This window comes from Rhinolophus hipposideros (assembly GCF_964194185.1).
Source record: "Rhinolophus hipposideros genome assembly, chromosome: 14".
Classification (NCBI taxonomy): domain Eukaryota; kingdom Metazoa; phylum Chordata; class Mammalia; order Chiroptera; family Rhinolophidae; genus Rhinolophus; species Rhinolophus hipposideros.
The window spans coordinates 23671722-23693379 of record NC_138060.1 but is presented as its reverse complement, the minus strand read 5'-3'; the positions used below and the strand labels follow the sequence as shown (position 1 = coordinate 23693379).

Below are 21658 nucleotides of genomic sequence, written 5' to 3'. Positions count from 1 at the left end.
TGCTTTCTCCCAAAGAGCCCTCCTTCAGCCTGATTTCCACAGAAATATTGTTCCAGGAAGCATGGTTCTGCCCCTTGGGGATTAATTTGCTGAGGGATATTCATGGATAATCAATCAGTCATTTTCTCAACATATTTTTATTGATAGGTATGTATGAGAGGAAAGATGATGGGTAAATATATACAGGACTATGATATAGGAGACTAATTTAGACACAACTGAATGGGGGAGACTGAGCACACTCGTGTTACAAGTGAAGTCTGCATTCATGCGCAGACCCCCACACACGCGCAGTTTGTCTAATTGAATTGAAAAGACATCTCTTGCCTGGACTCCCGTGAGTCTCCTAATGCTAGTGTCTCCTTTCCCATCTTCCCTGTGGCCACCAGGGGTCTCACGCTAAAGTACCTCACTGCGTATGTTTACAGTCCTTCCGTATGCCTCACCTTCCCCACTACTGTCTCCCAAACTTCATGCATTCTACTACCACCTTTGTGATTTTTGTTGTATCAGACTATCTCCTTGCTGAAATCAAAAAGATTGAAATAGAACTGAAAAATAACTAATTTCCTCACCATATTATTATCAATACTAAATCCACATCTTGAGTATCATCAGAGAAGGTATTCCATGCTGCGTTTGGGGGAACATTGGTTTACAGAATAAAATCCATTCTTGGCATGGCCTACAAGATCCTTCAGCACCAATAAGTATTTATTAACTAGCGGCAAGAGCCGAGCACTATACACTCACCCCAGCAACGTGGAATAATCAGTCCCCAGAATGCCATGTACGCCCTGGAATGCCTCTGAGAATGCCTTTTCTCTTTGCTTCCTGGAGAACTTGTTCTTGGGCCTCAAACTCTAGCTGCCTTTTGTTGTGTGACACTGTCCCTCAAGCGCTCCCTGGCACTTTGCCCCTGCCCTGTATTAGCATTTAACATCATCACACTGCAGAGATGTGAATGTTTGTCTTCCCGGCTAGAGGTGCAAAGTGTGGGAGCATGTTTTACTTCTTGAGAGAGGTCTGCAAGGGGACCCCACAGTAAATAGCATCTCTCCCCTGCCTGGCTTCTGCACACATTGAGAAATAAAACGAGAGGAAACGGGAATAAAACTATTCACCTTTTTTTCTAGACGAAGGCTAAATGAGAACTTAGCTTTTGCATGAGGCCAGATAGTCCTACTAAGTGAATCCAGGATTTGGCCCAGGACAGGCGGGCCTCCCCACAAGGGCTGGAAGAGCCCAACCCTGGAGAAGTGGCCCAGGAAACCTGTTTGCTGCAGGCAGCTCTCTTCCAGGAGAGAGAGGGGCAGACTGGGCTCTACAGATGCAGTGTTTTCTTTCCTGAATTTACCAATCAAGGTGCTCAGGGAAAACCTCTCCTTATTTGGCCGTGGGGTGGGGGTGGGGCAGATGTGTTTTACCCCCTAGAATTAAGCTCTTAGGAGGCATAGATCATAAAATTCCAGAACACCAGAGGGATGAGAGCTCAGAGAACTCAGAGGTTAGCTATCCTCTCATTTTACTTATGGGGAAACAGAAGCCCAGAGAGAAGGTCAAGGTCATGTAATCATCACCTGTGTGGTCTGTAACTTCAATCTGTCATTTGTGTGACAGATACTAGGAATATTGTTAAAAACAAGACAACAGGCCCCAAATGATGTCACTTATGCTAAGCCCCACATTGCCAAACTGAGATTTAACTTCATTAGCGTTTCAGCTCTCTCAGAGATGGAATCTTAAACCAGTTAGGAATCACCTGATCAGCACGAGTTAAGTGATCTGCCTGATAAACTCCTACAGGGAAAGTAACCTTGCAATAACCAATCCACTCTTTTTGCCGACTATAACTTCCTTAGTCCTGCTCCCTTCTGCCTATAAGACTTTCATTTTGTACAGCTCCTCTGGGCTGCCTTCTAGCTGCTAGACTGCATGCTGCTCGATTCATATATGATCGAATAAGACCAATAAGATCTTAAAATTTACTTGAATTTTGCTTTTTTTTTTTTTTTTTAACAGTATTATGACACAAATCCAAAGGGCAAGAAAAAGACAACTCTTGTCTCTGGCCCCTTCACAATGCTGCGGGAAGTCCGGCCTGTCCTGGAATGCTTACTCAACTAGAATCCTGGGACCAGGACTGCCAAAGGGTCTGCCCCCAGGGTGTCTTGGCACAGGACTGTAATTGTGGATTAAGGAAATCAGGTCCTTGGCTAATTCAATGGTACACAGTTAAAAGAGGGAGAAGTGAAATGTCAGGAAGAAATATGCATTAAATGAATTTCGAAGAACTCTGTTCATTTTTGAACCCTCACTGTTTTTCTTCTGCCTTAATTCTTGGCCACTGTAAATTACTCCAAAAAAATAAAAAAACCCAACAATTTTTAGAATAGAAAAGAAGCTAGGAGCCAGAGAAGCGTTCTTTAACATTCAATCTTCCTTTGGCACCATGTGGGATTTTAATTGTGAAGCATGGTAAGGAGGAAGTGGCTTTGGGCCTCAGGTGATTAGAATCGCTTTAACATGAACATGGAATTTTTTTCCCTTGAGATCTTCTAAAGCTACCTAAGTACTGAAGACCTCTCTCCGTGCTGATTAGAACAGAAGGCATTTCTAATTCCTCATGAATGGGAATATGAACACAAGTATTCCAAAGCAAGGACTTACTTGAATTCACTGCTAAATCCACCACATAAACTCCTGGGATTGAAAAAAAAAACCCAAAAACAAAAAACAAAAAACAAAAGACAAAAAAAAAAAACCCGCTAAAATTAACCTGATATTTGGGAAATATCAGTTAAATGCTTGTATAACTTCATCACCATCTACGCAGAGGAAACACTGCTGTTCAAGCCTCCCATTGCCTGAGAGTCTGGAGTTTCTAAACCAAGAAAGGAAGAAACCACGCGGGTTATTTACGAGCTCCTTCCCTCCTGCAGTTTTAAGCCGCTGTGAAACAAGCCTGTGTGTTACGGCTCAGAGGCCCAGGCCGGCGAGTTAACCTGGCTCTGCGGGGGGCGGCGCTGCAGACCTCCTGCGCCCCCCAGAGGGTTCCTGTGGTGGTGCAGCCCACCACCCGCGGCAGAAAAGCGGGCCCCGGGCAGACAGCGCCGCAGGCTGACGCTGTCCGCGCGCACAGCCTCGGCGGCGCCCCTCGCTCGCCTTCTGTCCCTATCCAGCCGCCAGCCGGGCTGCGGACGAGGGGGATTCAGCCGAAGCTCGAGTTCGAGACTTCAGCATAGTGTCAGATTGGGTTCCAACAGCAGCCATCCCAACCTGGGACGGGAGCGCAGGCATCTTGGAAGGAGCCTTCCGCCACCGTGCAACTTCCCCGCGGAGCCAACTTTGGTCCAGTCGGTGGACACCGTGCAGGTAGCTGGGTCCTGCCCACCGGTGGATGGGATGGCTGGGACTGATGGGGTCATGGGGCCCCAAGTGGAAGTGCTGGAGTGCCTCGAGCCTCTGGTTCCTGGAGGCGCCCCGGGTGCCCCGGCTCACGATGAGTGGGGTGGGGGGACGCGCGTGGGATTCCTAAAGCTTCCAGGCGGCTGGGCTGGGGAGGATCCCCGCAGGGAGAGGGCTTGGGAACGGCGCCTGGGTATCCTGGGGTTAGGGATTGAGGCAGGGATTCCTTGGAGGGACCGCTGGACTGGGGTTATGGGGGAAGAAGCTGCTGTGGAAATTCGGGGCGGGGGGACAGCCGAGTGTCTTAGAAGCAGGAGGTTGGTTGGAGGATGGTCCTGAGCTGGGCTTTCCCAGGTAGGGGCTGTTGGGGATCTCCGGGGGAAGTAAGTGGAGTAGCATTAGCTAGGAAAGGTGACTGGTTTGGGGGACTCGCGGGAGGCGGGATGCCGGGCGTCCTGGGGGCGGGTGGGTAGCTAGTTTGCAGGCCCCCGGGGAAGGCGGCTGGTTTAGGAGTCCCAGCCCCGGAGGAAAGTGGCTGATGGTGGCTCTCCCCTCTCCTTCAGTGCAAGTGACTGAATATCCCAGGGACCTGGCCGTCCGGTCGATTCGCGCACATTTCCGTGGCTCAGAGGAGGTACCTCAAACGGGGGTTTCTAGGGTGGCGGCTGAGCAACCCCGGGGCCAGCAGTTGTGCCGCGAGTCCCCGATTATCTGGGGTTCCTGGGAAGAGGACAGCTGGGCGGCGCTTGCGTCGGGAGGGAAACGCGGCGGTCTTTTCAAGGCCCCGGGGGTTTGTTTCAGGGCCCCACCCGGCAGACAGGTCCGCGGAGTCTCCGGGAGGGGAGCCGCTCCGTCCGGCCCAGCCCCGTCGCTCCCCGTCTCACCGGGCGTCCAGGCCAGGGGAGCACCACGGCGGCCACGGTCATGGAGGGCGCGCTTGCGGCCAACTGGAGCGCGGAGGCGGCCAATGGGAGCGCGGCGCCGCCAGGGGCCGAGGGCAACCGCACCGCCGGGCCGCCGCAGCGCAACGAGGCCCTGGCGCGCGTGGAGGTGGCCGTGCTGTGCCTCATCCTGTTCCTGGCGCTGAGCGGCAACGCGTGCGTGCTGCTGGCGCTGCGCACCACGCGCCACAAGTACTCGCGCCTCTTCTTCTTCATGAAGCACCTGAGCATCGCCGACCTGGTGGTGGCCGTGTTCCAGGTATTGCCGCAGCTGCTGTGGGACATCACTTTCCGCTTCTACGGACCCGACCTGCTGTGCCGCCTGGTCAAGTATCTGCAGGTGGTGGGTATGTTCGCCTCCACCTACTTGCTGCTGCTCATGTCGCTGGACCGCTGCCTGGCCATCTGCCAGCCGCTGCGCGCCCTGCGCCGCCGCGCCGACCGCCTGGCCGTGCTGGCCACCTGGCTGGGCTGCCTGGTGGCCAGCGCGCCCCAGGTGCACATCTTCTCGCTGCGCGAGGTGGCTGACGGCGTCTTCGATTGCTGGGCCGTCTTCATCCAGCCCTGGGGGCCCAAGGCCTACATCACGTGGATCACGCTCGCCGTCTACATCGTGCCGGTCATCGTGCTCGCCGCCTGCTACGGCCTCATCAGCTTCAAGATCTGGCAGAACTTTCGGCTCAAGACGGCGGCGGCGGCGGCGGCGGCCGGGGGGCCCCAGAGCGCGGCGGCGAGCAGCGGGGAGCGCGCGGCCCTGGCACGCGTGAGCAGCGTCAAGCTCATCTCCAAGGCCAAGATCCGCACGGTCAAGATGACCTTCATCATCGTGCTGGCCTTCATCGTATGCTGGACGCCCTTCTTCTTCGTGCAGATGTGGAGCGTCTGGGACGCCAATGCGCCCAAGGAAGGTAGCGCGGGCCGGAGCCGGGGAGGAGCGCGGCGGGGCGGGCCTGGTTCTGCTGCCTCCGCGCGGCCGGGGGCTGGGGCCTCCGGCCGGGGAAGCGGGGTGGGACTCCTGCGGAGCGCAGAGCACTGGCGGTGCACGGTTGGTGCCTTACTGCAAACGAGGAAACGAGGTTCACGTGACTTAACTTTGCCGCATGATGAGCGAGTGTCCAAGGTAACTTTCCAACCCTCGCCCAGGCTCAGGCTCCTGTCCACCTTAAGTTCACTTTACGTTGAATTTCCTCTTGAAGTCCAGCTTAGCCTGAACCCACGCGGTCTGGTTTGGCCAAGGGCAGCAGGAGGTGGGCGATTCGGTTCGTCCACCCAAGCGCTGAGAAGGTGCTGGGCGGGGGATGAAGATGAGTCCCTGAACCCTGGTCTGGTGGAGGTGGTAGAAAGGTATCTCAGGGGGACAGCAGGCAGTCGTGGGGGCTGGCGCTCCCGCTGGGCTGTGGGAGAAGGGGAAGGAGCCGGGAAGTAAACTTTCCGATTTGCCCCGGAGGTTTGGGTGATTGGCAAAGGTCGGGGAACTCTCCATCCAGGTTGGAGGAGGCGGAGGCGGGTTGAGAGTGACCGGGGCCATTATCCAAGCTGGGCTGGTGTCGGGGAGAGTAGTAGGAGAGGACAGGAGAGGATGGAGTGGTCTGTGGAGAGACACTTGGGGAAGCAGTGAGTGCGGTCGCTGCGGGGTTTGGGGCTTGTAGCTGGCGCTGGCCTCTGAGAGCTGCAGGCAGTTCCGGCTTCATTGGCCACAGTTTGCAGAGAGCAGGAGGGGTAATCAGTGGTGGTGAATGACTTACACCTTTTTGTAAGCAGATAACACTGCACTGGGATGCCAGGCACTCAAATGCTTGTAAGGAGAGACCACGGGGTTTGCTTTCCCCCTATCTGCCTTTGAGACAGCAGCATACATGTCCCATTTCCGGATAGAATCGTAATTTCTGCCACGGTTGCAAACACAGCCATCCTCCAACATTCAGCCGGTCACTTTGCTTTGCTCTCCTCCTGAAACCACAGACTCCTGGCTTTCCTGCCCCTCCCAGTTAGCCTAGGGTTTGCGTTAGTGGCTAGGGCAGTTGTCATGAAGTAGTTATTGAGCACCTGCGGTATGGCAGTCCCGCTATGAGGACTCAGCAAAGCCAGCCTGGCTTCATCGTGCTGCCCTGTCACACCTGGCAGAGGACGTTCAGGGATCTCTTCAGAGAAGCAGGTACTTGCTCCAGGTCACACAGCAGATCAGAGGCAAAGCAGGCCCTAGAGCTGGGGGTTCCTGTCCCCGCATTTCTTCCTGCACCAGGTTTCTTATGAGAGGCACACAGTTATGGAGGTGGGCTGGGCAAAAGCCAGCAGTGAGGGATTGTCAGTAAGGCATCAGGCTACCCTTGTTTCCTGCGCAGGCTCTGAAGAGGCCAGACCAGGTCTTGAGGAGCTCAAACATCAGCACTTGAGGAAACGAGACTGACATTCCCTTAGAGCAGGTATTGGGGAGACCTGGGATCTAGTCCTCCCTCCAGCCCTTACTAGCGCTGGGACTTTGGCGAGGAGTCCCCTCTTCTCCTTGACCCTTAGTGTCTTACTGTGAGGACATCCAGCATTCAGTGTATACATTCTGCAGGTAATCTGACTGCTCTCTCTTTAGGGCTCCCTGACCTCGCCCCTTCAGTTTTCTTCCTCCTTCTTTCCCACAGCCCCCTCCTCATAGGACTTCCCGTTGGCCATCCCCTCACCTGCTCTCCTCTTTCTCACTTTCCTCCTTCAAGATTGAGAGCATGGGGGCAACCACGTCATAATCAGTCAGTGAAGAGGAGATCTTTTCTACACTTTAAAAGTGCATCAAACAATTTGTTTCTCTGTCTTCAAAACAAGACACAGGAAAGAGAGAAAGAAGAGAGTGCTGCCACATAAAGTGGGGGCCAGAGGCCTTTGGGGTACATACGGTCCCATGAGGATTTCCTGGAGCGAGGCCTTCAGTGGAGATGAGCTCCTGCTCAGGCTCCAGGAGCAGGGAAAGAAATGGACTGTAGGAACATCAGGTCTTCCTTCCATTTGCTCCTTTTTCCTAGTTCAGAGGAAAGGCTGGGCATCACGTGAAAAACCCAGGTCCTCCTGGTTCTCCTGAGCCTTCTGTCTTGGGTGCTCCGAGAAGAGTACAAATGCAGACCATGGCATTCATGACTGTGATGCCAGCACCCCCTTGCCACTCCCAGGGTGTTGCCAGGAGCAGATGCCCAACCCACATGTGAGAGGCCCAAGAGCACGGGGGACTTGGGCTCTGGCCACCAGCCTGGCCCAGACGCACAGGGTTCCGAGTGGACGTGGGCTCAGCCAGAACATGCCCTGTGCCCACTTGGCATTAATCTGGACAATTGCAAGTAGCAGGCTGGGCTATCGGAAATGATGGTGTTTACAATCACCTTGGAGACATGACTCATTCGAGAGGCTATCAACAAATGTTAAGGAAAGGAAGGATAAAAGAGAGACACATTTGAGCTATTCAGGAGATGTTGATCAGCAAAGTGAAATTAATGCACAGCCCCCACTTTCCTCTCCAAGAGGGAGGGACTTTTCAAGAGGCGCACAATATCCAGACCAGGGCCCCTGGCTCTGCTCATCTCCTGGGGAATGGAGCCTGGAAGGTCAGGGAGCCCTTGGAAACAGCGTGACATTAGCATTCTTCAGGGGAGCCCCAGGGCAGATGGGCTCAGAATGAGGCAGGAGAAGGGCAGACGTGGGATCTCTGCCTGCCAGTAGCTTCATCATGAAAACCGGCGGAAGAACAAAAGGAGAAGTTCCTTCACCACTAGCTACAGATCAGGGGTTAACAGTGGATGCAGAAATTCAGCTAGGCTTGGCCTCGTGGCGCCTCACAGAACACCAAGTCCCTGCCTCCATTAGGGTTCGCTCTCTGGTGTTCTCTTGAAACCCAGTTACCCCTTTGGCATCTCTCCCTTGACCGACTTTCTCCCCTCGCACCCCAAGAGCTGCCTTCGTGGCTTTAGAGCTCACCTTGTTCCAAAGAGTAATTTGAGGTGGGATACTTACGATTCATGTACTGCAGTGAGATGAAGTAGATATAAGGAAACTTAGATGTAGGAGCAGAAAAGGAATAAGAAAAATTGTAATACTGTAGTAACAGAAATAATAAAAATAAAGGCACTCTGCGTGGAGGTGAGCTTTACATGGAGCTTCCTTTTCAGAAGAGACAAAACAGAGAGGAAAACTTGCAACTCCAGTATTTCCATTGTGCAGAAGAAAAAAGGAAGAGGAGCATTGTGGTAATTGAATGAACCCCCCTCCCCCCCCCACACACACTTCAAAGCAGCCACATGCTGTTGGAGCTCTGATTTGGGGAGACTGGTAAGACGGTAGAAGGAGGCCTGAGACCACACACCCATGCAGGTTTTGAGAAGCCCCACATGTAGCCTTCAGAATCAAATTCCAAAGATTTGCCACCTACCTCTTTCCTTGAACTCAGTGAAATGTGCTTTGCTGCTGGTCCCAAGAACTCCAGCCCTGGGCTAGTTCTGTGGGAGGGGGTGGGGAGGGGTGTGTTTGTGTTTCCGGGGTTCAGTGGGTGCTGGATGTGTGTGGTGGAGCTGGTTTTGAGTTTCTGTCTTCAATTACCCCCTTCAAGCGTGTGCCTTGTGAAATGCCCTGCCCAGTGGGCAGAGATCAGAGAGGAGGTGACTGGTTGGCAGATGGGGTGGGTGTGCTGCCTGTACCCACCAAGCAGTAAGTGTGGCTCTTGTCTAATCGCCACTCTCAGGTTCCCAGGAGCTAGAGAAGCTTTTGAATTTAAAAAAAAAAAAAATCTCATTCTTTGTAGATGAGCCATATTTATCTTTCAGATTGTCTCCAAGTTCAATTGTTGATTTCCATGGGAGCAAGAAAATGCTCGGAGAACAGGGCTGGGCCCTCCACTGCAGGGGCCCAGACAGAGGGCGGCACTGCAGACCCTAGAACATGCGTGCGAGGAGAGAGCCACACAATTGGCCAGTGCTGGGAGCCTGCTCCGTCATTTATTCCTGTGTGTCCCCGAGCAAGTTGTTTCACCTCTCTGAGGCTCAGCTTCCTCCTGTGTATAGAGAAGATAGCAAAGCCTACTCATGGAGGTGTTAGGAGGAGGACATGGTATGACCTGTGGCAGTGGGGGCCACCTCATCAGTATCACTGTTCTCCTCCCTTCCCCCTGTTCTGACTGTTACAAGTCTGGTTTGCATTCTTAGGATTGCGGCTCTCCAGCAGTAGAACTGCCTACCTGGTGAATAAGTGAGTGCCCCATTCACTGGGGGCAACCAACCATCTACCAAGAGTAAAGTTTGAAATGTACAGGAGGCCTGGTTTTAAGTGTTCCCCCACGTGAAAATGAGCTTCCCAGTCCCTCCGGAGGGACATCCCCAGTTTCTGTCAGGCTGGTGAGTGGGGGAGTCTGATGTCCCAAGGGATAGCCAGATGGAGGAGCAGCAGTGACCCTGGGCAGTTGACTAAACCTGCTCAGAGCTCAGTTTCCTGGTGTTAAAAATAGGGCTTAGGTTGCAGGGAGCGTGGACTGTGCCAGTGGCGCAGTGCCTGGCATATATTATAGTGAGTGCTCAATAAATGTTCGCTTTAAAAATAGAGAGCGAAATTGCAAGATGGGTCAGCATCCTGGGGGGTAAGTCAGGGCCGTTGAGGTGGGAATCGTTTTGAGCTGAGGAGCAGGGTTTTAGCAGAGGGGCTGGTGGCAAGCCCAGTGACGCTGAGAACAAGATTGTGGAGAAGTAGAGAAACTTAGGCCACACCTGGAGGAGACAGCAGGGGGTGAGGTGGGGGAGGTTCTAGCTCTGGGTTTCGGAAACCCAAGGGACCCCTTGCATGAGGGGTGGGCAGGGGTGGGGTGTAACCAGGTGGTCTTCACCGCCCGAGCCCCTGATTCTTGTGATCCTGATTCTTGGCCACTGAGGCGCAGACTCTGCCAGAGCCTCCCCGTGTTCTCTGCCAGAAGCTGGCACTTCCTACCCATTTTTCAGATGCTCCAGTACCACAGGCTTCTGCCCTCCAGGGCCCAGGCCTCACATTGGAATGGTCACTCTTGCTCATTCTGCTTCTTTCTCTGTCTCTGGCTGACCTTGATATCTAACTTTGAACTTAATTTTCCTAGAGGGAATTGCATCTTGTTAGGAGGCTGTCTCCTGTGGTCAAGCAGGGAAATTGTCTTTTTGCCTTTCCAAGGTGCTAGTGGAGGGGGCGGATTTATCAGGATTTCTGTCTGCTAATTTCATGCTTCAGTTTGGTTCCGTCCCTTTTCCTACTTTCTAGTTTCTGCTAGTTAGCCACAGAGCCACAAAGGAGATACAGTCCCCAGCCACAGGTTGTAAATATAAATAATGACAATGTGAAGTGATGATTCTATAAGAGTAATAGTTATTTATCAAGTACTGTGCGTGCCCCAAGAGGGAATCATTGATTATGTCTCTCTGGGGAAAAATAAAATCGGGGGTTTCAGAGAGGAAGCAACATTTCAAAAGGGTTTTGAAGGATGAGTAGGAGCTGGCTATGCAAAGAAGCTGGTGTATATTTCATGTTGAGATCACTGGACAGTTACTTTATTATCTTTCCCTCTATTGGAAAGCTACTTCTCAAACTTCAGTGTGCACAAAAGTCATGTGGGAAATCTTGTTAAAATGCAGATTCTGATTCAGGACACCTGGGTGGTGTCCCAAGAGTTTGCGTTTTTAGCAAGCATCTGGATACCGCCTCTGCAATGACCAGGCAGCTGGCCCATTGACTACATATTGAGCAGTAAGTCTTTAATATCCTTTTTCCCAAAATGTGCGGTTTGCCTTTGCACACAGGGAAAAGGCAAAGACATCCCTGCAAGGTAGAGAAGGCCTGGTCATTTGCAAAAAGACCCTGGCTCTTCTGCTTCCAGAATGCAGTTATTCCTTAGGTCCAGCCCAGTGAGCCCAACACGTCCCCAACATAATAGGAGCCCATTTAACTCTCTGTAGCACACTCTGTGGCTCTTAATCCTTACCTTATGATACATGGAGTGATCGCACACTTGTGATTTTTAGAATGATTTCAATGTTGTAAAATTGTAGTCTTTTCAAAGAAGGCACTTTGTAATACACATGAGTATTCAATCTTGTACATGTACATTTAAAAAGAAAAGTCCTTCTTTAGCTCTGACCTCCAAATTCCTACACAGGAATAAGGAACTTAGACCTGAGTTCCTGATCCCCTGGGGCCGGGGGAGGCCTTGAACCAATGACTGGTTTCTGGCGTGAGGGCCACTTGTAAGAAAAAAGTTGATGAGCTTGATTTGCTTCAGATGAGACATGTCAGGTGCACCAGATGCCTGTGAGTTGTACGAGAAACGCCTCAGGAGCAACACAGCCCAGAGGAGGCCTTGGGCAGCTGCATGTCAGCTGTTCTGGGCTAATTTGGGCCTACCACGACAGAAGGAGTGCCGGGAAATTTGGGTGGGTGGAGGGAGTGCCGGGAAATCTGAACAGGGGAGTTCTTGGGGCTTAAGTAAAGCCAGGCTGGTGGGCGGATGGAAGGCTTGGGCATTCCATCCTGGAGCGGCCCTTGGCCTCCGACCCCTCCATGAATCATGGTGCTGAGTGGAATACAGAGTTATTTCTGTATGCTGGGGATAAAATTGCAGGGGACATCTACTATTGGTGGATGGCCATATCTGCCCATGCTTGGCATGGAGGAACCCCTCCCCACCTTGAAGATCACCTGTGGTTCCCCAGCGTTGGGCCCAGCAGCCTGTCCCCAAATGCTGCACCATCCTGTATAATGGACTACCTGTCTTGTACGTACTTCTCTTCCCAACCTGTCTGTAAATCCCTGAGGGCAGGTCCCCAGGGCGGGAAGGTGGCTGGCACGGAGTAGAGCAGCATGAAAGGATTCCGTGAACATCTCATTTCCTCCTCTCCCACTGCCTCGTCCTCCTTCTCTTTGTCCTGAGCTGGAAGCTAGGCAGGTGTGAGGGCCAACCCCTGGACCAGCCCCATCCAGTCGCCCTCCCTTCGGGGCAGGGACTCCGGGCTTGTCCTGGGGGAAATGTGTTCTTTTTATGGGGGAGCGAGTGGAGGAAACATGATTAGAATAGCTCTCCCCATGGAGACCCTGAACCCCAGCTCTCCCCAGGGTTGCTACCATCTTCCCTTTTGGGTTTCTTATGTCACTGGCAGAGTAAGTTTTTCCAAAATGGACTATTTATTGAGTTCCTTTGGTGTCACATAACCCAATCTCAGGGCTCTGTGTTTTCTTATTTTATTTATTTATTTATTTATTTATTTATTTATTTATTTATTTATTTTGATTTTTGAAGTCATGGAAAAAATGGCATAGAGCAGTTTCTTTAACAGACCTGGGATCAAGAGTCCCCAGAGCTTAAAAAATTATTCAGTTGATCATATCTTGTATCTGTTAATAATAATAATGCTAACCATTTGAATAAACACTTTGCCTTTTACAAAGCCCTGTCATATGATTTCCCCCAAATTTTCTCAAAGTCCTTGTGAGTGTTCCCTCCATTTTACAGATAAGGATGACAAGGCTCAGGCAGTGGACGTGGCTCAGGGAATGATGGGGTGGGAAGCTGTGGGTCTGAATCCTGTGTTCCTGGCTCCCCCCCCCCCCCAGGGCTCTGCTGGGACCCTCCATGAATGGCTCCACCGTCCCCAGAGGGGGCACTGGCTTCCGAGTGGGATGCATTTTGACATCAGATCTTCCTTTTCTCCGCACTGACTTCATCCTCGCTCTGCTTTGTGGAAAGTGTGGCTGGGGACCAGTCTCAGGGAGAGTTTGGGAGCTGGAATGACCCTTCAAAGACGGGTCCAGGATGACCCTGGATTGAGACAAAGAGGCAGCCTGTGTACCTCTTCATGGAGCAGTCACTGGATGTGGCTTCCCTGGGACAAAGGCAGTGCCTTGAGAGGAGCTCATCTGTGAGTGTTTCCAGCCAGCTCTGGGCAGGCTGGGGGAGGAGCGCCTGCTCCCAAGGAGACCTGGGCGTGGCCACCCGAACATCCACCACGGACCTGCTGGACTCCTCGTGAGGCTACTGTAATTCACCTTTCCAGTCAGTGCCGGACAACAGCTGCCCAGTGGGTGGGCGTGTGTTGAGCAAAGATAAGCAGCATGGTGAGGATTTCAGTGTACAAGAATCAGGAAGGTGGCAGGGCCCCAGAACTTCCAGCTGGAATAGAGGTGAGCAGAAAGAGAGGACGGTTTTTGCAGCGTGGAGAGTCAGTAGCTTTTCCCAGCTAGAATATCTAGGCTCCTGTGGGAGCCCAAGCAGATCTTAGTACTGAAATCTGAATGGTAACGTCAGATATTCCCAGGACCCCAAGTAATATGGAATAAGCCAAGAGCGTTCTTAGCTAATGCTGACTCATTGTTTCACCCCACCTTTGACTTGTGGAGCCCAGACATCCCCCTTGCCCTTCCCCAAGATGGCCCATTGTTTCAGTCTGTTTAAACCCATCAGGAAATTACAAGCTGGCTAAGAAGGTGCATCAGCTCTGCAGGCTACACGGGTGGTGGGGCCTTTGGAGGCAGCACAGGAATCTGTGTATAAGCTGACCGTGGCCACACAGTCTGGCCCAGGAGCCACACGGGACAAACACTGCCATATGGTGGTTCTGCTTCCAGAAGCCCAGCCACCGGGTCCTGGGGTCCCACCTTGGCTGCCTCAGATTCCAAGACACAGCCCGGCCCCGGGAGCAGCCTCTCCCGTTGTTTCACGTGTGTTGGTGCAAACCCTGTTGTTAATAAGAAAAGTAACATTTATTGAGCACGTACACATCTTTATAGTAAGAATGACAGTAGCTAAGCTTTACTAAGTGTTTACTGTCACTGTGCCAGAGTCACGGTGAGTGCTTGGCATCCTGTCCAATTCAACTTGGCAACTCTTCTATAAAGAAGTGCTTTTCATTATTCCAATTTCACAGATGGAGAAACTGAGGTTAAGGGGGTTTTGGTGATTTGTCCAAAAACACACATGTGCAAAGCGGGAGAATCAGGATTTGTTCCCAGGCTAGGGTAACTCGAAAGCAAAGTTATGCTCCCGGTAATGTGGGGAGAGGTGGGCTGAGCGTCCCCTGTGGGTCTGCCCCTCCCCTTGCTGAGCCCTTTCCCAGGTTTTTTAATATCTGCCCCTCGTATAGGCATCAGGGATTGGCTAACATTTTCTGTAAAAGGCCAAGCAATAAATATTTTAGGCTCACGGGGTATAAGGTCTCTGCAGCATGTACTCAGCATTGCCCTTGTAATGCGAAAGCTGCCATAGGCAGTATGTGAACAAATGGGTATGACTGTGTTCCAATAAAACTTTATGTACAACAACAAGCTGCGGGCCGGGTTTGGCTGTGGGCTGTAGTTTGCTGGCCCCTAGGCTACACCAGGAGAAACTTCTGCCAGGAAGGGTGGTGATCTGATGGGAGGCAATGTGTTTCCCCTCCCAGATACACTTGGCTTTTAAAAGACCATCTCTGGGGAGTAGGCAGTGCCTAGCGTCCGAGGGGGCCTCCGTCTGTGGTGGGAACAGGGAAGTTGCTCTCTGACTCTGTCCTTCAAATCACGCCATGAGGTCAACTGCCTGGACAGCCTGTGTCTTTGTGTTGGGAAGGGGAGGAACCAACTGGAACCCACCTGACGTGTAAATGGAGACCTAGCTTTAAGAGGAATCAGACTTCATTACTTTCAGGTAGGAACATAGGGTGACTTGCTGCGTGTCCTTGAGGTTACTTCCCTTCTCTGAGCTTCACTTTCTTCATCCATTAAATGGGGATAAGGCTGCTTTGAAAACTGTCCTGTGCAAACTTGAGTGGTGGTTCCAATGGGCAACATTGCTGCATTGTCATGTGCTCCCTGAAAACATCGTCATGAAATGCAAGGACAATATTTTGCATGCTTTGTTCTATTCCTGCTCGTGTGCAGTCCTATGAAGCCTTTCTAGCCACCAGAAAGGGCAGTGTTGTGCCCTAGACAACATATGGTAAGTGCAGAGAGCAGGTGCGGTGAAGCTCCTCTCCGCCCAGAGACCATCAATGGCTCCCCATTACCTACCGATTAAAGTTCAGACTCAGCCTAGATTCAAGGTTCTCCTCAGCCTGGCTCTTTCCAGTCTCTTCTCTGTGAAACTTCCCTTTCCCAACCCCCAGTCTACCGTTCATCCTCCAAAGCCCTTGTATTTTTATTCCCAAATAGCTCTCCTTCCTGTTGATGGCTTGAAATTCCACGGCTGTAGAGTCGTGTCTTGGTTGATTAGGGTATGTGCAAAAAAAATAAAAATAAAAAAGAAGTCCAAATGTCCAAATGTGCCCTCAGCATTGGTAACTTGATGTGAGCAGGTTCAGCTTAGAGAGGGTCATCCATGCCCCAGGAGCCAGGCTAGGCCGGTCATTCGTGTCTGTGGCCACCAGGTGGAGGCAGAGGTGTCGGCTGTGGCCCCAGCTCCTCCCACGCAGCCGGTGGCCACTCGGGAATTCATTAACTGTTTCCTTTTTGTTGGTGATATTTCTGAAGGAGATATACACATTTGAAAAGATCCAAATGTAAAGAGTGAGGCAAGGAGCTTAAATGAACAGCTAAGATTACACCATGTGACTCTGCACAGCTTGGTAAAACAGTGCCTTTCCGTCCAAGCGTGAACTTCATTCCTGATATTTCCTTCTATCCCATTTCAGAGCCGTACACGCCTACGTGCTTCCCTTTGTGTCTGATGGTTTTCTTTTCGATGCCTTTTAAAATTTTGACTTTCGTGTGTTGATTTTGTCTTTCATTATATATGTTTAATTATGATGTTGAATACATTCTATTCTTAGTCTTGATGCTATTTCACCAGAATTTCTAAACTTAAATTCATCTTCTCACCCATGGAAATCAAAGCAAATATATATATTTTTCATTCTGTTATATAGAAAGAGGAATTCAATATTAATGGCTTTTTAAGGGGTTTTCTCTTCCTTTCTTCTTTTTAAAAATTATTTTAATCTAAGGATTAGATCTCCCTAAGCTTTTTCTTTTGCAAGATTTTGTGTTTTTTTGGTCTTTTGTAGCTTGCTTCAGTTCCAGGTGCACCAAGTAGTTAGACCAGTGGTTCTTAAACTTGCTGTGTATCAGAAGCCGATGGAGGGCTGTTGATAACAAATCGCTGACCCTTGCCCCCAGGAGTCCGATTCAGTAGTTTTCAGGTGGGGCCTGAGAACCTGCATTTCCAACAGGTTCCCAGATGATCTGGAGACCCCACTTTGAGAACCACTGAATTCATCTCACAAACAACCGCCATTCTCCCTTTGGCGCTCGGAGACTTTGTACTCTGCATCTCTGCGCTCTGCATGGACCATCTAGCTCTTGCAACTCCAACATCCCCGTGAAAAATCCTTTCCTGGATTTCGCTTCTGAATTCTGGAGTTATTTTTTGATAACTTGGTGCAGAAAAGATGGGAGATGAGTGGATTTGTCGAGCCTTCTTGCAGTTGCCTTCACTCATGAGAATGTGGTTGTGAACAGAACTCTTAGGTCTGTTGTTTTCCTCGAGTTTCTGGAGGCCTGGCCTGTCCTCTGTTGGTGGGAGATGGCTGAGGTTTGTCAAATTTAAGTCCATTGAAAGAAACCCAGATTTTTTTTCCCCTTCTACTTAAAAGTATTTGGGGTTAGGAATTTTCTTCCCCCTTGAGGCTTAAGTTTATGACGAGCAATGTCTTGAAGTTGATTTCTGATCATGACTTCTGCCTGAAACTCAATAAATTCTCAGTATAATGGCTTCTACACAGTGCTTCACATAATTTTAGTGTCACCTTTTATTTTTCTGTATAAGTCTGTTATCATGCTGAAGCTCTTGGGGTGTCTTCATAGAAATGCTTTCTGTGTTCTCAGCTGTGAAGATAGCATCCGTTTTCTCACCACCATGCCTCTGCCTGTGCCATTCCTTCTGCCTAGGGGACCCTTCCTCCCTTTCTTCCCTGGAAAATTCATGAGCATCCTACAGGTGTCAGCTCAAATGCTGGTTTCTGTGGGGCTGGCCGTGATTCACTCTCAGAGTTGCACCCCTCCTTGGTGTGGCCACCTGAACCATGTCGTGGCCACCTCATGGTGCCACTCATCTTATTTTTGTGTCCCTGATGCCTAACCTGGTGCCTGGCACATGGTTATGATGGCAGCCACCACGAATTGGGCACTCACTGAGTACCAGGCACTCTTTAATCCTTGCAGCATTCCCATGAGGTTGGCATACTCCTGTTATCCCCATGTAGAGATTAGGAAACAGCACTTTTGGGGGAGTTAAAGTCATCTGCTCCTGGTGAGGCTAGAATACAAGTGAGGTCTGGCAGTTTCTGGACTCTGCACCCTTCAACTCTGAGCAGTAGGTACTTGACACTTGCTGGGTGAGTGAGGCAGACAGCTCCTGCTGATGGAAGCACACAGTGGGGACCTGTTTGATGTGAGAAAGGATAGGAGCATTCCAGGGCTGGCTGAGCCTGGGAGGGCTTGGCAGGGGGTGGGCTGGGGAGGGGCAGGCTGAGGGCACAACCTTCCACAGCAAGGATATGGAAGGTAGGCAGACTTTGTCTCGTTAGTACTCCATTCTGTGGCCCAGCACCTGATACCTGGAAAAGGCAGCTCTCAGCTAATGATGGCTAACGCTCCGGTTGTGATGCCCTGTTCTCCTTTCTCTCTTCAGCCTCAGCTTTTATCATCGCCATGCTTCTGGCCAGCCTCAACAGCTGCTGCAATCCCTGGATCTACATGCTCTTCACGGGCCACCTCTTCCACGAGCTGGTGCAGCGCCTCCTCTGCTGCTCCTCCGGCTACCTGAAGGGCCCCCGGCCGGGAGAGACGAGTGTCAGCAAAAAGAGTAACTCGTCCACCTTTGTTCTGAGCCAGCACAGCTCCAGCCAGAGGAGCTGCACACAGCCATCCTCGGTGTGACCGGCCTGGCGCGGGACTGCCTCCCTCCGCTTGGGTCACGTGACGTGGACAGTCCGCCCCTTGTGGCCATGTACATATGTATATAAGGTACCTTTCAGTTTGTACCCTTCCACGCCTTGGGGCACCTTGAGTGGGGTGGGGAATTCTGACACAGGGTGCAGAAGTGGTCTCCATGGGGGAAGATGATAGGGTAACAGCTATCAGACAGTCCCTGGATCTCCCCTGGGCCCCCACAGGTACATCTGCTACCCTGACACTGCTGCCCCTGGCTGCTGGATGGGGTTGTTCCTGTTTCCTGAACCTGTAATTTCACTCCAGCATCTTTTTTTCTCCTTTATTCTGGGACCTTGTGAAAAGTAGTTAAGTGTAGGATTGGTGAGCAATTGAGTGTGGAAGCCTAGTGTCCTGACCTCGGAGTAAGGAGTGGGAGTGGGACCACAGATGGGAGGTGGTGCTCATATCCTTTTGACTGCTGAGTGTATTTGCCTCTGAGTGGACCGTCCCTGAGTACCAGCTTGTCAGAGGGTGGCCCTAGGAGCACGGATTCCTTTACGAGACCATTTGGCACAGGCAGCGATTCAAACTTAAAAATGGGTTGAAAATGTTTAAGAAGCAAATATTTAAGAAGTAATTAGGAAATAAAAATACTAAAAGGCCTTCTAAATTGGGAAGAAAGAAGTAAAACTGCAGATGACATGATTTTGTATATAGAAAATTGTAAGGAGTCCATGTATACACACACGCACACATAAACCCATTAGAACTAATAAATGAGTTCAGCAAAGTTACAGAGTACAAGGTCAATGTACAAACTCAATTGTATTCCTTTATACTAGCAAAGAACAATAAAAGTGAAATTAAATAATTTCATTTATGATAGTATCAGAAAGAAAAAATAGGAATAAATTTAACAAAAGAAGCGCAAAACTTATAACCCTGAAAACTACAAAATATCAATGAATAAATTGAAGAAGACTTAAATAAATGGAGAGACATCCTGTGTTCTTGGGTCAGAAACTTAAATATTGTTAAGATGATAATACTATCCAAACTGATCTACAGATTCAGTGCAATCCCTATGAAAATCCTAGATGGCTTCTTTGCACAAATCAATAAGCTTATTCTAAAATTTATATAAAAATGCAAGGGACCCAGAATAGCCAAATAAGCCTTGAAAAACAAAGTTGATGGATTCACACTTCCTGCTTTCAAAATTTACTACAAAGCTACAGTAGTCAGAAGAGTGTGGTACTGCTATAAGGGTAGACATATAGACCAATGGAATAGAATAGAGAGAGTACAGATATAAACACTTACATTATTGGCCAATTGATTTTTGACAAGTATGACGAGACTTCAATAGGAAAGATAGTCTTTTCAAGAAATGGTGCTGGGACAACTGGCATGCAAAAGAATGAAGTTGGACCCCTACCTCACACTCTATACAAAAATTAACTAAAAATGCACCAAAGACCTACATTTAAGAGCTAGAACTATGAAACTCTTAGAAGAAAACATAGGCATAAATCTTTGTGATCTTGGATTAGGCAGTTGTTTCTTAGATATGACACTCAAAAGCACCAGCAAAGGAAAAATAGATAAGCTAGACCTCGTAAAAATGGGAAACAAAACTTTTGAGTTTCAAGGGCACTGTCAAGAAAGTGAAAAGACTAAATTCATCTCTCAGCGCTAATAGTTTCTTGGTGGAGTCTTTAGGGTTCTCTCTCTATATAGTATCATGTCATCTGCATATAATGACAATTTTACTTCCTCCTTACCGATTCGGATGCCTTTTATTTCTTTTTCTTGTCTGATTGCTGTGGCTAGAACTTCCAACACTATGTTGAATAGAAGTGGAGATAGTGGGCAACCTTGCCTTGTTCCTGATCTTAGGGGGAATGGTTTTAACTTTTCCCCATTGAATATGATGTTAGCTGTGGATTTGTCATATATGGCCTTTATTATGTTGAGATATGGTTCCTCTATTCCCACTTTCTTAAGAGTTTTTATCATAAATCGCTTCTGGATTTTGTCAAATGCTTTTAGTGCATCTACTGATATGATCATATGATTTTTATTTTTCATTTTGTTAATGTGGTGCATCACATTAATTGATTTGCGGATGTTGAACCACCCTTCTACACCAGGGATGAATCCCCACTTGATCATCTTTTTAATGTATTGCTGAATTCTGTTCGCTAATATTTTGTTGAGGATTTTTGCATCTATGTTCATTAAGGATATCGGCCTGTAGTTTTATTTTTTTGTAATGTTTTTGTCTGATTTTGGGATCAGGGTGATAGTGGCCTCATAAAAAGTGTTTGGGAGCCTTCCCTCCTTTTGGATGGGAGAAGACATTTGTCAATGAGATAGCTGATAAGGGATTAATATCCAAAATTTATAAAAGACTCATTCAATTCAACTCCAAAAAAAGCAAAGAACCTAATTCAAAAATGGGCAGAGGACATGAAGAGACATTTTTCTAAAGAGGACGTACTGATGGCAAACAGACATATGAAAAAATGCTCAACTTCACTAATCATTAGAGAAATGCAAATAAAAACCACAATGAGATATCACCTTACCGCAGTCAGAATGGCTATCATCAATAAATCAACAAACAACAAGTGCTGGTGAGGATGTGGAGAAAAGGGAACCCTTGTGCACTGTTGGTGCGATTGAAGATTGGTACAGCCACGATGGAAATCAGTATGGAGGTATCTCAAAAAACTGGAAATGAAAGTACCTTATGAACGAGCAACTCCACTCCTAGGTATCTATCCAGAGAAATCCAAAACACTAATTTGGAAAAATGTATGCACCCCTGTGTTTATTGCAGCACTATACATAATAGCCAAGATGTGGAAAAAACCAAAATGCCCATGGTAGATGACTGGATTAAGAAACTGTGGTACATTTATACAATGGAGTATTATGCAGCTATAAAGAAGAATGAAATCTTATCATTTGCAACGATATGGATGGACCTAGAGAACATTATGCTAAGTGAAATAAGTCAGACAGAGAAAGACAAATACCATATAATCTCACTTATATGTGGAATCTAAAGAAAAGAATAAATGAACGAACTAATCAGAAACAGTCTCAGAGACATAGAGGAAAAACTGAGGGTTGCTAGATGGGCGGGGCGGGGTGGGGATAAGGGGGCAGTGAGGGGAGTAGATAGCACAATTGGTAACCACACAGGGATACGAAAGTCTGTTTGGGAAATATAATCAATAATGTTGTAAAGATTTTGTAGGGTGTCTGATGGACACTTGTCTCATTAGGGAGACAGTGGAAATGTAACAGCTGTATGTGATGTCAGAGGAGTAGTAGATTGCGGGAGAGGGGTTATCACTTTGTGAGGGGTATAAATGATAAATGTCTATTACATTGTTTTGTACACCTGAAACTAATTAAAAAAAGAA

The 21658-nt window shown here is 49.2% G+C and overlaps 1 protein-coding gene across 1 annotated transcript; it reads left to right on the top strand.

Moving 5' to 3' along the window:
- Positions 1–3288: 3288 nt before the first annotated feature.
- Positions 3289–21318, top strand: OXTR (oxytocin receptor). The gene is made up of 4 exons (XM_081071546.1): positions 3289–3375; positions 3972–4042; positions 4210–5257; positions 17980–21318. Exons 3-4 carry the CDS (start codon positions 4333–4335, stop codon positions 18225–18227), a joined length of 1173 nt encoding a protein of 390 aa, XP_080927672.1. The 5' UTR covers positions 3289–3375; positions 3972–4042; positions 4210–4332; the 3' UTR covers positions 18228–21318.
- Positions 21319–21658: the final 340 nt, after the last annotated feature.

Excerpts from the sequence above, each read along its gene's own strand:
- OXTR (XM_081071546.1), top strand. The coding sequence starts at position 4,333 with ATGGAGGGCGCGCTTGCGGCCAACTGGAGCGCGGAGGCGGCCAATGGG. Across the intron at positions 5,258-17,979 it reads CGCCAATGCGCCCAAGGAAG|CCTCAGCTTTTATCATCGCC; the intron begins GTAGCGCGGGCC and ends TTCTCTCTTCAG.